Genomic DNA, 14,148 nt, shown 5'->3' on the forward strand with positions numbered 1-14,148 from the left:
AAATAGGTTTGGTAATCTACTGCAATTGGCGAGCTGGAGAACTCGACCGTAACAAGTGCGGTCACCGTTGATCAGGCCACGATGGAATATGCTCTTCTATCGATACCCCCAAGGGGTGAGAAAGGTGTGCCGTATGTGAACCTACCAATTGAGCAGGTTCGAACGTTGCGACGTTTGATCTTTTTGGTGCAAACCCAAGAGTGTATTCAAGATACCCAATCGGATTGGTGATAAATATTCGCTTATACGAATTCAATTGGTTCTATTCGATAACTATGCCTTTTGATTGGCGAGTCAAATTATTTTTCTCCAATCCGAGTCGTGTTTCGGCATCTGCTGACCCTCGTTTGTGGTTCCTACCAGCATGGTTGCCATCTCGTTCACACCACTGTACGGCGTTCAGTCGACGGAACGAAGCTGCTGCTATCTCCTGGAGGTGGATGACATTGGGATTCTCCTTGACTGTGGGTGGACAGATGACTTCGACGTGGCGCTGCTTGAACCCCTGGCCAAAGTCATCGACAAAGTCGACCTCGTGCTCATCTCGCATCCCGATTTGGCGCACATGGGCGCCCTGCCGTACGCCATGGGCACACTCGGCCTCAAAGCGCCCGTGTACGTGACGCTGCCCGTGTACCGCATGGGCGAAATCGTGCTCTACGAGGCGTACCAGGCTCGGACCAAGGACGATCTCGAGTTCAACCTGTTCACGTTGGACCATGTGGACCAAGTTCTGGAGACGTTCATCCAGCTCAAGTTCTCACAGAAACTCAAGCTGTCTGGCGAAGGCGAGGGCATCTACATCACACCGCACGCCGCGGGGCATCTCATCGGTGGGTCCATCTGGAGCATCGCCAAGGAAACAGTACGCGCTCGTCGTGACGAATCGCAATGTTATATTAGTGGTTGTAGGACGAAATCATATATGCCGTCGACTACAACCATCGAGCAGAGCACGTGTTGAGCAAAACGGTCTTGGACACGTTCACGTACGAAGTGTCGCCGAACGATTCACTAAATGGAGACGAGCGTAGCTAAGCAACTTCTTACGTAGGCGCCCCACGTTGCTCATCACTGGTTCCATGTCCCTTGACAAGCAGCAACCCAAAATGCGAGACCGCGACGAACAAGTAGGCTCTGATCAAATACATATATGTATAATGAAGACATTATACAAAGTTTGGATATATAATATATTTCGTGGATTTACTTCATTCTTATATATATAAAGTTTGGATATATAATATATTTCGTGGATTTACTTCATTCTCATATATAATTGATGGATATATTGGATCACACTGAATAATTTACGAATTCGTTTTGTGGATATTGTATCAGCATCATCGTTGTGGATGTGGATCATCATCTTTGTGTTTGGTGGATATATGCTTCATCGTCGTAATAATATATATTTTCTGTTGATATTTGTGGATATATTTGTATCGATATAATATATTATTTCGTGTTGGACACAGCTCAAGGATGAAATCGTCCACGTGCTGCGACGAGGGGGCGACGTGTTGATTCCATGCGACAGCGCCGGTCGTGTGTTGGAAGTGCTGCACGTACTAGATCAATATTGGATCAAACTCAAGTACTCCTCTCTGTTGTATTATATTTTTTATATAAACATATATATGTATATTTATATATTAGGCTAAAAGACCCGATTGCGTTGCTGCACACAATGAGTTTCTACACCCCCAAGGCGGCCCAAGCCATGCTCGAGTGGTGCAGCGAGCGCATTTCCAAGAACTTTGACATTGGGAAACCCAATCCGTTCAATTTTACACATGTCAACTTGATCCACAACCTCGACGAACTGGATCGGCTGCCCAGCCCCAAGGTCATTCTGGCGACGTCGACTTCTTTAAACCACGGGTTCGGCAAGGACCTGCTCATGAAGATGGCCCCGCTGTCAAAGAATGGTACTTAGCCCAATTAGCTGTAGCCAACCTTGCTTTATATTGTCAATCTTTACCCTTTTGACGTGGATGGAGGTTTCCTGCAATCTGATTGGCTAAATATCCTTCTGCCGATGATTCTTCTGTGCATTTAATTTGGTTGTGTCTATATCCATGTCGCTCCAGTTTAGAATAAGCACATAAATAATATCCATGGTAGGATTGCCTATTGCTGTTGTTTTGCTGTATTTTGTGCAAACACTACACACATGAGTACATTTTGATTGGTCCGCTGGAATGCGACACTGCAAGCTGATTGGCTACATTATTTTTGGGCCCATAATATTATATGGACTTGGCCAGTTTTGGCAATATATTGACGACGTGGGTGTGTAGGGCTCGTGTTTGTGTCGACGCCCGTGCCGGGCACCGTGGCCGCGACCATCCATCCCGGGACGATCGTGAAGCTGAAAGTGTCGAGGAATGTTCCATTGGAAGGCGCGGAATTGCTGGCGTACGAGGCCAAGGAGCGGCGGCGACTCATCGACGAAGCGGAGCTGAAAGCCAAAGAAATCGAAGAAGCGGCGCTCGAGGACATGATGATGACGATCGCCGAGTACGAGTCGGACGACGAAGGACAGCCGCCGACGAATGCACCTGGTGCCCAAGGCCCCCCTACGGACAAGGGTAAGTAAGCAAAACTGACTGAATCGCCAAGTTGATTGTGTAATATTAGGATACAATGGTGTTTGATATATGTTTTCATGGACTAATTATGATAAATATATAATCTGGAGTGTATTGTTGATATGAAACCAATGGTGCTTTTGGTGTTGTAGCGGCCCCAATGCAATTGCGAGGGTCGTTCAAAGTCGGGTTTGGTCAGTTTGCGACGGCCAAATTCCCCATGTTCTTCACCATGGACACGAAATGCGAATGGGACGAGTATGGCGAGGTACTACGATTCATTGAATGCCCCCCGTCTTGGACACATTGATCGACAAGGTTGAGTGTGTCCAGATTATCCGTGTGGACGAGTTCAAAGACGTGCATCAAGCCAAAGCTCGCTTGCGTAAAGCCAAAGCCGCCTCCTCCTCCTCAAAAGAAGACGTCGACATGGGCAACGGGGACGACGAAGATGATGACGTCAACGGCCTTGCCGCGGCCGATCGACGGCCCATGAAGACCGTCCATTCTTCCCAACACATTTTCGTACGAATAGTTGTTTCGAACGTATTAGCCAATCAAATGAGATTCTATGTTTTGGAATGGACCAATCACAAGCCGTTTTGGGTTCTCATTTTTCGACAGATTCAATGCACCGTCCAGTTTGTGGACTTTGACGGCGTCGCCGACGGCCGCGCGATCAAGAATTGCCTGGACAATGTCAAACCACGCAAGCTAATCCTGGTGCATGGCACGCCGGAAACCACAACGGAACTGCAGGAATATGTGCAGACTACGATCGAGCAATGCGAAGCGGTGCGACCCTCCCATACGAAGAGATCGAGTCATGACGATGGTGTGGGGGAATGCTGTAGGTGTACACGCCACACGCGAACGAGTGCATTGATATCGAGTCCGACACGACCGTGTACAAGCTGTCGCTCAAGGAATCGCTGTATTCGTCGGCGTTTTTTCAAAAGGTGCGACTTGTATACGCTTCATGCGATACGTACTGGATGGAGTATACATAGGTTGGGAGCCACGACGTGGCATACATCAACGCGACAGCCGAATTCCACGGCGCAACATGCATCGTGGACGTGGCCGAGCAAGAATACCACACGCCCATGCTATTGTCGCAAGGCAAGGTCACGTTGGCCATGTTGAAGACGTTGCTGGCACGTGCGGGGTTCGAAGCCAACTTTTACGGGGGCATGCTGGTATGGATATGAAACTTGTCCGTCGTCATCACGTGAACATGATGTGTGTAGGTGTGTGACGACGGCGTGGTGTTGAAGCGGTCGCGCAACAACGAAGTCGTGATGGAAGGCACGCTGTCCTCGAGCTACTACCGCATCCGAGACATTTTATACCAGCAGTATACTTTGGTTTAATGGAGTAGAACAGCATCTGGTTTCGCATAAGAAACTTCACCTCCTTTCAATCACTTCTCAGGTTGATTCGGTCGGTCAAGGATACAACCACCTCATCTCCAAAGGTGTTTGAGGCGAGGGTTTACATCCTCGTGTCCTCGATTGTCGTATCCACTCGCTATTCCCCACAACATCTTCATGGAGCATACATGCATGGTACAAGTACCTTCGCATCAACCCGGTCGCGTCCAGGACGAAATATGAGAGCTATGCGCAATTGTTTTTTTTGCACCGACCAATCACAACGTTGAAAACTGGTGAGGATACATGTCCTGACCAATCAAATCAACGACAATCTGATATCTTGATTTCGATTGGCTGGTCCTCTCAAACGCATGGTCGAAACGAATCTTTCTGCTCAAAGAACCAACACTCTCCTTCGTTACATGATGTTCTCTGCGAAACTGTTTCTCGAACAAAAATACATCCAATCAACGTACGCCAAACGATGCAGACGTCACATGATTGGCTGTATACCGAACGATCCGTTTCAGCACTGTCTTCCAAATCAGTATAGTGAAATCAAGTATACAACCTCAGAGGGAAAGGGGTCAACCAACACCAAGATAAAACAAACATTCTGAACTGTCGTTTCTCTTTCGGAAAATCCAGTTCGCCCCCGAACCTGTTCATTTCCCGTTTTCCTCCATTCCGAGCAGAGCACCATGCAGATCTTTGTCAAGACCCTCACCGGCAAGACCATCACGCTCGACGTGGAACCTTCCGACTCGATTGACAACGTGAAGCAAAAGATTCAAGACAAGGAAGGCATTCCCCCTGACCAGCAGCGTTTGATCTTTGCTGGCAAGCAGTTGGAAGACGGCCGCACGCTCAGCGACTACAACATCCAAAAGGAGTCCACCCTCCACTTGGTGCTCCGTCTGCGTGGTGGCATGCAAATCTTCGTGAAGACGTTGACGGGAAAGACCATCACGCTCGACGTGGAACCTTCCGACTCGATTGACAACGTGAAGCAAAAGATTCAAGACAAGGAAGGCATTCCCCCTGACCAGCAGCGTTTGATCTTTGCTGGCAAGCAGTTGGAAGACGGCCGCACGCTCAGCGACTACAACATCCAAAAGGAGTCCACCCTCCATTTGGTCCTTCGCCTTCGCGGAGGTTGCTAAACGCATTGCTATTGTTGGAGATTTGGAATACAGTTCTGATTGTCGACTTTCTCCTTTTTCAGTTTAGTTGCTTCAAAGTGCAGCGTAGATACTAACAGATGCCTATAACTTGCTGTAACGTAAGTTATCGAGTACATAATTATACTATTTTAATAGTATAGCTATTATAATAGGTAGTGTAATAATAGGCAAGATTAAAAAGCATCTCCACTGTTGTACAATTGTTTTTATGAACGGAAGAAAGTAGTACAAATAAATAAGATGAATATTCGGATAAAAGTCCGGATATGGTGTTTGAAAATTCAAATACTTTCCCCATCGTCGTAAATCAACTTCACATAACTGAGGTGAACCATGCGGCGGACGACGTTGGGATCGATCTCGTCCTCTCAGCTCAATGCGCAACAGAACACCACCAACCCTTCCAGACTTCCCCTTGCAAAGCCGCTTCAACCTCCCGCCTCTAATCGGCAATCGATGACGTCCGTGGCACATCGTCGCGCCAGTGTCTTGAACAGGTCATCGCTCAGTCGCAACAGCTTGTCAGCGCGCATGTCCATGAATGGCATGCCTCGAGGCAGTCAGAATGGGTCTGGCAGACGCAGCAGTACGATCGGAGGACGGGGAAGCCGCATGACAGACCCGCGGCCGATCGCTGATCGGAATTTCATGGCGATGAGCATTCGGCACTTGATTGAGTTCTTAACGGACCGCCACTACGACCATCCGATCAGCCATCAACTGCTGTACAAGCCCATGAAGAAGGACTTTGTGAACATCATGCACTTCCTGTTTCGTGAGTTGGACCCAAACTATGAGGTATCGGCCAAGATTGAAGAAGACGTGGCCAACTGCTTTCGAACGCTCAAGTACCCGTTTCCCATCAGCAAGCTGGCGTTAAGTTCCGTGGGAAGTCCGCACTCGTGGCCACCCCTACTCGCCGCGATCTCATGGATGATCGAGCTACTCTCGGTACGTCGTCGCCCATCCACTTCCTCTGCATGATTGCTACATCCACATCAGCAGCTTCGAAAAACTTGCTATCTATCACCTCATTGTGTCTTGTCTTGCCTAGTACGATGCCATCGTACAGGACGAAGCGTTGAACAACCCCGACCACAACAATGGCCATGACGACGACAGCGACATGTTTGCGTACTTGACGGTGGCGTACAAGACGTACTTGTCTGGCAGCGACGACGAATACGAGCTCATGACTCGCCGCATGGAAGAATCCATGGGTGCGTTCGACATCTCTTTCTCCATGCGGGGGATGATATACCACAACGAATATATATGCATTGGCATTCGTCGTACTTTCCACGGCGTCCAACGCTTAAGTTCCTCATCCTTGACAACGTAGACCGCAAGAACGACCAAATCCAACAGGACACGGACGTTGTCCGGCACGAGAACGACGAGTTGCGTCGCCAAATCGACGCATTGCAGAATGGCCAGGTGCAGTTTCCTTTTTTACCCCAAAAATATATTGGACTACTTTTGTGTTGCCAAATCCTATCGATCGATCGATTCGTTGAATTGGATTTTGTATGTAAATAGTGTTCCTATGGGGATTTGTATCATCACACTAATTGAAGTCACACACTAATTTGGCATTGTGGTTTTGATTGGCTAAATATCTTTCTGCCGCGACGATTCTTGTGTGCATATTTGGTCTGTAAATAGTGTTCCTATTGGGGATTTGTATCATCACACTAATTTAATCCACACACTAATTTGTGGATTGTGGTATTGATTGGCTAAATATCCTTCTACCGCGATGGTTCCTGTGTGCATTGGGTTTGTAAATAGTGTTCCTATGGTGATTTGTATGATCACACTATTTGAAGTCACACACTAATTTGTGGATTGTGGTTTCCTGCAATCTGATTGGCTAAATATCCTTCTACCGCCGCGACGTTCTTGTGTGCATTTATTCGCAGCACAGCAATATAATATTGTCAAAAAAATCACAGACTCGATGTCGTCTGATTTCGACAAGAATGACAATATATTGCTCTACAAGTTGCTAGGAAATTGACATTTCAACGTTAGTCGCTCGTGAGCTTGAACGCAAAGAAACGCGATTTTCAAGGCGACGTGGACAAGTTGCAGACCATTGTGAAGACATATGAAGCGTCCAAAGTCAAAGCACACGATGCCATCCGCGTGTTTGAGCAGCGACTTGCGAAGCGCCGTACGATATACATACACTCTTCTGTTTACATTTGTGAGTGATTTGCTTGTAGAACAAGTGTACCAGACGCAGCAAAGCGCGATGGCCGAGCTGCAGCGGCGCATCGACACGCAAGAACTGTCGTCGGACGACTTGGAGCGCATGACGAGCGAGCGCGGGCGGCTCCAGGAGATGCTGCTCAATGTGGAGAAGCGATACAAGCACATCCAGGCTAGTCACTGGCAAAAGGAGACGGAGATCTCGCAGTTTATGGACCGAATCGAAGATCTTGTCAACACGTACATGTCGTACTGCCGTCGGCTCAAGCTGGACGACCGCAAAGACGCCCACGGAGTCGAGTATGCGATTCAGATCGACGCGCACTCGGGCGGGGCCAAAGCAGCCGCGGCGCTGATGCAGCACCTGAAGAAGACCATCGTGCCGAGCTTGCAAGCGTTTCGGCGGCAGCGCGTGGACCGCCTCGATCGAATTCTGGACAAGGGCGTGGAAGCCAAGGTGCGGATTGGGCACGCGACGTCGAGCATGAACGAAGCGGTAGAAGCGGCGCGGTTGATTGATGTGCAGGAGCGCAAGTTGGACGAGTCCATTCGGAAAGAGCAAGAGGTATGTACATAGCAAGGTTCATGATGATCAAGGGGTTAATATGTGTGTTGATGTAGGCGATGGACGTGGCCCTCGAACGCAAGTCGAGGGAGATTGAAGAGTTGGAGCTCGAGCTGGAACGGCTGCAGACCCAGGACAAGGACGACATGTCTGGCCTTGGCAGAGCGGACAAGCTGCTCCGCGACGCCAAGGCGGCGTACGCAGACATGTCGAACCAGTACAAGCATGAGATCGAGTCGAGGCTGCGCTTCATCCAGCACGCGATCTCCATGTGCATTGCGTTCAAGGAACACGCGACCAAGACAATGACGGACGCCGACCGGTACCTCCGAAGCCAGGACACTCGAGTATCGTCAACATCATCGTAGTTAGTGGTCGATGATAAACACATGTGTGTGTGATGGAACAACCCGTTGCTGTGGCCTGTGTTGTTGGGATGTACTACCACCGGTAACGTTAGTTGGTATTTTCACCCATTGATAGGGGTAGAACGGTGAACATGATCAAGCCATGCTTCGTGCCAATGCCGGGGCATGGGGGTCGAATCACATGGAGGCACTGAGGATGGCGGCTGCCAAGGCGACAAGCAGGGTCCGCCATCGACGGTGGGAATGCGTCGTGGTCTTTCTTCTCGTCTCGCATGGACAGCCATGGGGTGCTCTGGTAGCTAACACATGCACACAACCAGGCTGTTCAAGCGACCTCCGCCAAGAATCCACGTCATTTGCGTGGTAAGATGTCCAGGTTATCCGGATACCGTAGCATTATCCGGAATTTCGATGAAGAAAGTTGTTCCAGTGCCGATAGAGATCATATTGTTGGGCCGTCGACATGAGCTGGTTGAAGGGCAAGATGCGCGCGGCTGCGAACATGGTAGTACCTTCTCCATCTACCTATTCCTACATTCCTTGTTCCTCATGTGCCAACCTCCACAGGTCGCCCAAGCTGCGGAAGCAGTCGCGCCGAGCTTGGCGCTGTCCCTCTACAAGACGCCCGTGGAGGAGTTCCACCACCGATGGACAACTGTGTCTCTGTTTCTGGATGCGTTGGCGGCCGAAGACCTGCCGGATGCCCAGCAGCGTGCCAAGTTGAGCGACTCGAACACTCGCGATAACTTAGCCAAGCTCGTCAAGCTGCTGTACGCTGAGGAAGACGCCCTCGACCGGCAAGTGTATGTGGTTGAAGAGTATTCCATCAACGCTCGACCATGCATGGAATACCTGCTCGAGCACAACGTGCTTCAAAACTTATGTGCTAAGGCCGCGCTGGACTCGCCGTGCGGACTCATGGTGCTCGTGCTCATCTTCCTCACGGACCTCCTTCGCGAATCGCGCATCAATTACCCCATCCTCCCCACCCGCGGCGTCTATCGCTCCGTGTGCGAGCTCATCCAAGCGGCCATGGTGCGCGAAGTCGAAGACGACATGGTGCAGAAGTGTCTGCTGCATTGTCTGCATGCGCTATGGGTCAAGTTGAAGGGCGACCCGGTGCAGACCGAGTTCTTCTTCCTTCGCATTTACAAACCCGTGCCAGGCGACCAACCCGGGAACCTGGTGCTATCTCCGTCCAAGATTTCCGAGCTCGTGTTGTTTACTGGTACGACTGGTGGCGATTTTCCTCTAGAACTAGCTGAGCAATAATTCGAGTAGGACTCCTTCCGCACATGTACCGCGACGGCAAACTCGGCCACAAGTGCCGCGAAGCGTTGGTGATCGCCGCGGGGCTGCATGAGCCCGGCCTGAGTCGGTTCATTCTGCACATGACGCCGTTCTGCAACTACGCTGTCACAGGCGTGATCCAAGCCTTCGACGCTCTGCCCAAAGCCATCGGCGTCAAGAACGAAAAGACATTTCGAAGCGTCCACCCCCAAGCCATCGTGCTCGAGCTGGAGACGCTGGCGCTGCGCCTGCGGTTCTGCTGCACATTGGCCATGGTACGTCTCACACTTGGAAGCATATTCGATGGATATGTGGAGGATGATGTTTGGCGGCCATGGTTGGGTTTTAGGGGTGCGCATTGAAGTAGTTTGATGTGTACTTACGTAAAGATATGTTAATTTGGTATGAAATAGCCTCTAACATATCAATTCTTATTCATGTCGACATTTGATATGGGTTTATAAATGTTTTTAATAGATTTATACCTCGAAGGGTATTGATATATATATATGTGTATATATATATGTATTTGTAGACCATAATCCTATATTTCATTCATACCGCTTTGACATGGGTGAAATGAACATCTTGTTTATATTTATATATACATTTACGTCGAACGCAGATCGAAATATAATGTATAATATATACTAGTCTATACTCCAGAGTACGAGTAGTATGATATATTATTACATTTGTATCATCCAATACCTATGATCGTCCATGAATATATGTATATATTTACTGTTAGTTGGACATCTCTATCATGACACTGTTGTCGTTCGTAGGTGGGAACGTACCAAGGCGTGGACACTTGCATCACCAAAGACATTCTGACGCAGTTCCACACTCGATTCTTACAAGGGCCATTGCTGGAAGCGTTGCTGGATCCGTCGGAAGCGGCCGCGCGAACGGGCATCCACTACACATGCATCGTGCTCGACTTGCTCGTCGCGTGCGGTCGGTCGCCAGACGCCAACCCGATGCTCCATCTGACGTTGTCGTTCCTACTGCACCACCACCAGTCGAAAGGGGGCGGCTTTCCGTCGTCCGTCCACACCACGCCCCGTCGTTCGGCGTGCGTGCCCGTGGTGACTGCTTCCAACGAGCTGGCGTTGGCACCACCACACAGCAGCAGCAGCACCCCCGTGGAGGACAACACCGTGCGGTTGCTAAGCGAGTTGCTCCATCGCACCAACAGCTTGTCGCCGTCGTTGAGTGTCGCAGCGATCGATTTGATCGCGCTGCTGCTTCGACTGAACGCGCCCCAAGTCGACGAGGTGCTGTTACCACCACCCGTTTTTGCACCCTCCTCCAGCAACGCGGGCCACCCCACTCGAAGCAACCATGTCGCATGGTTTGCATCTAGGTTTCCGCACTCGTTGCTATCGACGCTAGACGACTCGTTGTGGCATACCATCATCCAAGCGCACACGTCCCCGACGCTGGCCCTTCCGCCGTCGCCATGGTCAAGTGGTTCCTTTGCCGCCATCCCGTTCGCCGCATCCGACTGGAACGGGTTCGTGGTATCGTTGATGTCATATGTGGTCGCGGCGGAGCAGCGAGTTTTGCGGGAAAAGTCTACCGCTCTCGTCGCCAACACTTTGGCGGAGCTGTGTTCGAGCGACGACACGGACGAAGACAGCGAAGGCGACGAACCCCCGGCACTATTGCCTCCCCGTTGCCAGACTCGGCGGCGGTGGCACGTGCGCGTGCCGTCCTTATCGTCCACGGACGTCGTTGACTCGATCGTCTGTACCACACCGTCGGCGTCGTCGTCGTGGGGTCCATTCGAAGCGATGGTCGTGAATCGATTGGAGCGATGGCTCGACAATTCACTCGAAGAAAACGTGGCACTCTCTGGACTAGTCGTACTATTGGCCGAACGCGTGCCCCATGTCGTGTTTGCTTGGAGCAGCTCTCCTTCGACAGACGACAAGCACAGCCTCCGGTCCGTCTTGGAAGACGTGCACGGCCAAGCGTACGCTCGGATCCGGCGGCTTCCGGATCGCGCGGCGACCGCAGCCCGGTTGGCCGCGGTCAAAGCAAGGCTGATGACACCACAACACGACGATAAGCACGACGACGACAAGAACGACGACGACCATGTGCTGCATCAGTCGTTCGATGGCCCTGATTTGCTCTTGGTGTCGTTTGTCGTGCTCGAAGAGATGCTCATGGAGCTCGTGGCGACCCTCGTGGCCGTGGAGACGGTCCGCGCACTACCCGAGAAGCCAGAGGGGGTGTATTTGGAAGCAAATCATCCGGTTACCACGCGATCGTATCCGGACGACGACGACAACGACGACGACGACAACGTGCTGACGCAAAGCCAATCCCAGACGAACGAAGCCAAGGTGGACGAGATGGATTTCCTCTTGACGTCGGCGGCGTCGCAGCTCGCGTCCATCATGATGACGCGTTCCGCCGCCGTTCCATAGACACATTTTCAATATACTAGTTGAATCCAACGGTTCAAACCCCAAGTGACTGTATATGCAGTGCTGCTCAAAACTATAGACGCACCTTATTTTTCATCGATTTCTCATCTCGTACTTTAGTGAACAATTTGGCATTTTGCTCAAGATACCTTGAAAGAAGAATAAATTTAGCCCCAGTATACATTCATTCAATCAAAGTTTGTATTTTTTGAAAGTCGACAAATGTTCAGTTTTTAGGGTGTGAAAAACTATACTAGTAGACGCACTCAAATGTTTGGTCGAAAAAGATGAGATATTTGCATTTTTTAACGTTTTGAGACTTCCAGAATATTCAATGAGTACCACAGAATTCATGCGTATCATTGGCCACTTTGAAACACGCCTGGTCATGCCCAGGGGCAAGAAACTCACCGAACAACAAGTTGGTGCGGCTTTGGCCCTCCACAACGACGGCAAAAATAATCGAGGGATTGTAAAGCTGCTAGGATGCAGCGAAAAGGCTATTCGAACGTGTTTGCTGCGGTCTCAGTGCAAGAAAAGCGATAAAAAGGTCGGAAGAAAGTCCAAAGTAACCAAACGAATCATTAGGCGTATATTTCGTCTGGCCACTGTTAAGCACTACTCATCTAAACGCATTGCCGAGGCATTGGATAACGTGGCCAAAGCCTCTACCATTCGTCGATGGCTCAATTAAACGAAGATGACAAAGTATATCAAGCGTAAACCTTGTCCTCCCCTAAAGCCGCATCACAAAAAAGCGCGCGCTCAGTTTTGTGCCCGTTGGTTAACCGATCTCAAGATTGGAGTCGTGTCGTGTTCAGCGACGAAAAGAAGTTTAATTTAGACGGACCGGAAGGGTATCAGTACTACTGGCACGACATACGTAAGAAGAAGGAAATTTACTCCAAGCGCGTCAGCGGCGGAGGAAGCGTTATGATATGGGCCGGGATAAGCGCTGAGGGCCGAACTGAGCTGGCCTTCTTGGATGGAAGACAAGATTCTGCAAAGTACTGCCATACCTGCTCCCACTGCTCGGAAACCTACGGCAACGTCATGGTATTTTGAGGCCGATATTTCAACAAGACAACGCCTCTATCCACGTTTGGCGACGTACAAAGGCCCACATCGAAGCTAGTGGTATTGAAGTCATGGAGTGGGCCGGAAAGAGCTCTGATCTCAACCCTATTGAAAACGTTTGGGGGCAACTGGCCTATTTGGTGTACCAAGGTGGACGTCAGTTTGAGTCAGTCGTTGAATTGAAGACCCAAATTCGTGCTTCTTGGGACCTACTTACCCAAGAATACTTGCGTCAACTGGTCGATGGTATGCCAACTAGAATGGCACAGGTCATCCTTCGGAATGGTGCAGCAATTGATAAATAACTACGAATTTGAAAGTGCGTCTATAGTTTTTCACACCCTAAAAACTGAACATTTGTCGACTTTCAAATAATACAATCTTTGATTGAATGAATGTATACTGGGGCTAAATTTATTCTTCTTTCAAGATATCTTGAGCAAAACGCCAAATTGTTCACTAAAACACGAGATGAGAAATCTATGAAAAATAGGGTGCGTCTATAGTTTTGAGCAGCACTGTTTTTGTCGGGGTGTTTAGAAAACGATTCATGTATTAATAATATTAGGCACGACACCACATGAATAGTAATACTAGTACTAGTAGTAGTACTACGTAAGGACTTGTACAAAAATACATTTCCAATCAACCTTACTCAAGTATACCATAAGAGCATCTCCAACGGTGTTTTTATTTCTATTTCAACTCGAAGTTACGGATATAGAATAGAAATTCTTGCACTATCCCATAAGAGCATCTCCAACGGTGTTTTTATTTCTATTTCAACTCGAAGTTACGGATATAGAATAGAAATTCTTGCACTAACTTATTCGGAGGGTTTGTTGCTACTAAGAGCATCTCCAACGGTGGTTTTTATTCCTAAAAATATAAATATGTACCCCCAATGGATGTTTCTATTTCTATATAATAGCCGGGAGTTTCTATTTGGGCTGAAAATAGAAACCCCCACCAGTCATTTCTATTTCACTTGCCATGGGCAAAGGCATCAAATGGACGACCAATGAAGACAACCAGCTCG

General features: G+C 49.3%; 4 protein-coding genes across 13 annotated transcripts; all 4 read left to right on the top strand.

The window, feature by feature from the left end:
- Window positions 1–323: 323 nt before the first annotated feature.
- H257_03975 (hypothetical protein) lies at window positions 324–4,085 on the top strand. 10 transcript variants are annotated; one of them, XM_009828314.1, is made up of 12 exons: window positions 324–865; window positions 913–989; window positions 1,055–1,130; window positions 1,479–1,597; window positions 1,660–1,931; window positions 2,304–2,594; window positions 2,747–2,862; window positions 2,928–3,119; window positions 3,219–3,389; window positions 3,449–3,553; window positions 3,605–3,793; window positions 3,845–4,085. In XM_009828314.1, exons 1-12 carry the CDS (start codon window positions 365–367, stop codon window positions 3,965–3,967), a joined length of 2,232 nt encoding a protein of 743 aa, XP_009826616.1. In that variant the 5' UTR covers window positions 324–364; the 3' UTR covers window positions 3,968–4,085. The 10 variants fall into 10 exon arrangements, with proteins under 10 accessions (XP_009826616.1, XP_009826607.1, XP_009826612.1 ...); XM_009828305.1 differs by having other exon boundaries at window positions 2,928–3,389; XM_009828310.1 differs by having other exon boundaries at window positions 3,219–3,553.
- Window positions 4,086–4,638: 553 nt separating this feature from the next.
- Window positions 4,639–5,133, top strand: H257_03976 (polyubiquitin; the record flags this gene model as incomplete). Its single annotated transcript, XM_009828315.1, has 1 exon — window positions 4,639–5,133. The coding sequence occupies exon 1, from the start codon at window positions 4,672–4,674 to the stop codon at window positions 5,131–5,133; it is 462 nt and encodes a 153-aa protein (XP_009826617.1). The 5' UTR covers window positions 4,639–4,671.
- A 322-nt stretch (window positions 5,134–5,455) lies between these two features.
- H257_03977 (hypothetical protein) lies at window positions 5,456–8,662 on the top strand. Its single transcript, XM_009828316.1, has 6 exons — window positions 5,456–6,105; window positions 6,209–6,374; window positions 6,497–6,591; window positions 7,189–7,330; window positions 7,383–7,933; window positions 7,990–8,662. Exons 1-6 carry the CDS (start codon window positions 5,488–5,490, stop codon window positions 8,299–8,301), a joined length of 1,884 nt encoding a protein of 627 aa, XP_009826618.1. The 5' UTR covers window positions 5,456–5,487; the 3' UTR covers window positions 8,302–8,662.
- On the top strand, window positions 8,627–12,178 carry H257_03978 (hypothetical protein). The gene is made up of 5 exons (XM_009828317.1): window positions 8,627–8,664; window positions 8,732–8,806; window positions 8,869–9,529; window positions 9,583–9,866; window positions 10,380–12,178. Exons 2-5 carry the CDS (start codon window positions 8,765–8,767, stop codon window positions 12,030–12,032), a joined length of 2,640 nt encoding a protein of 879 aa, XP_009826619.1. The 5' UTR covers window positions 8,627–8,664; window positions 8,732–8,764; the 3' UTR covers window positions 12,033–12,178.
- Window positions 12,179–14,148: the final 1,970 nt, after the last annotated feature.

This window comes from Aphanomyces astaci (assembly GCF_000520075.1).
Source record: "Aphanomyces astaci strain APO3 unplaced genomic scaffold supercont1.7, whole genome shotgun sequence".
Classification (NCBI taxonomy): Eukaryota; Oomycota; class Saprolegniomycetes; order Saprolegniales; family Verrucalvaceae; genus Aphanomyces; species Aphanomyces astaci.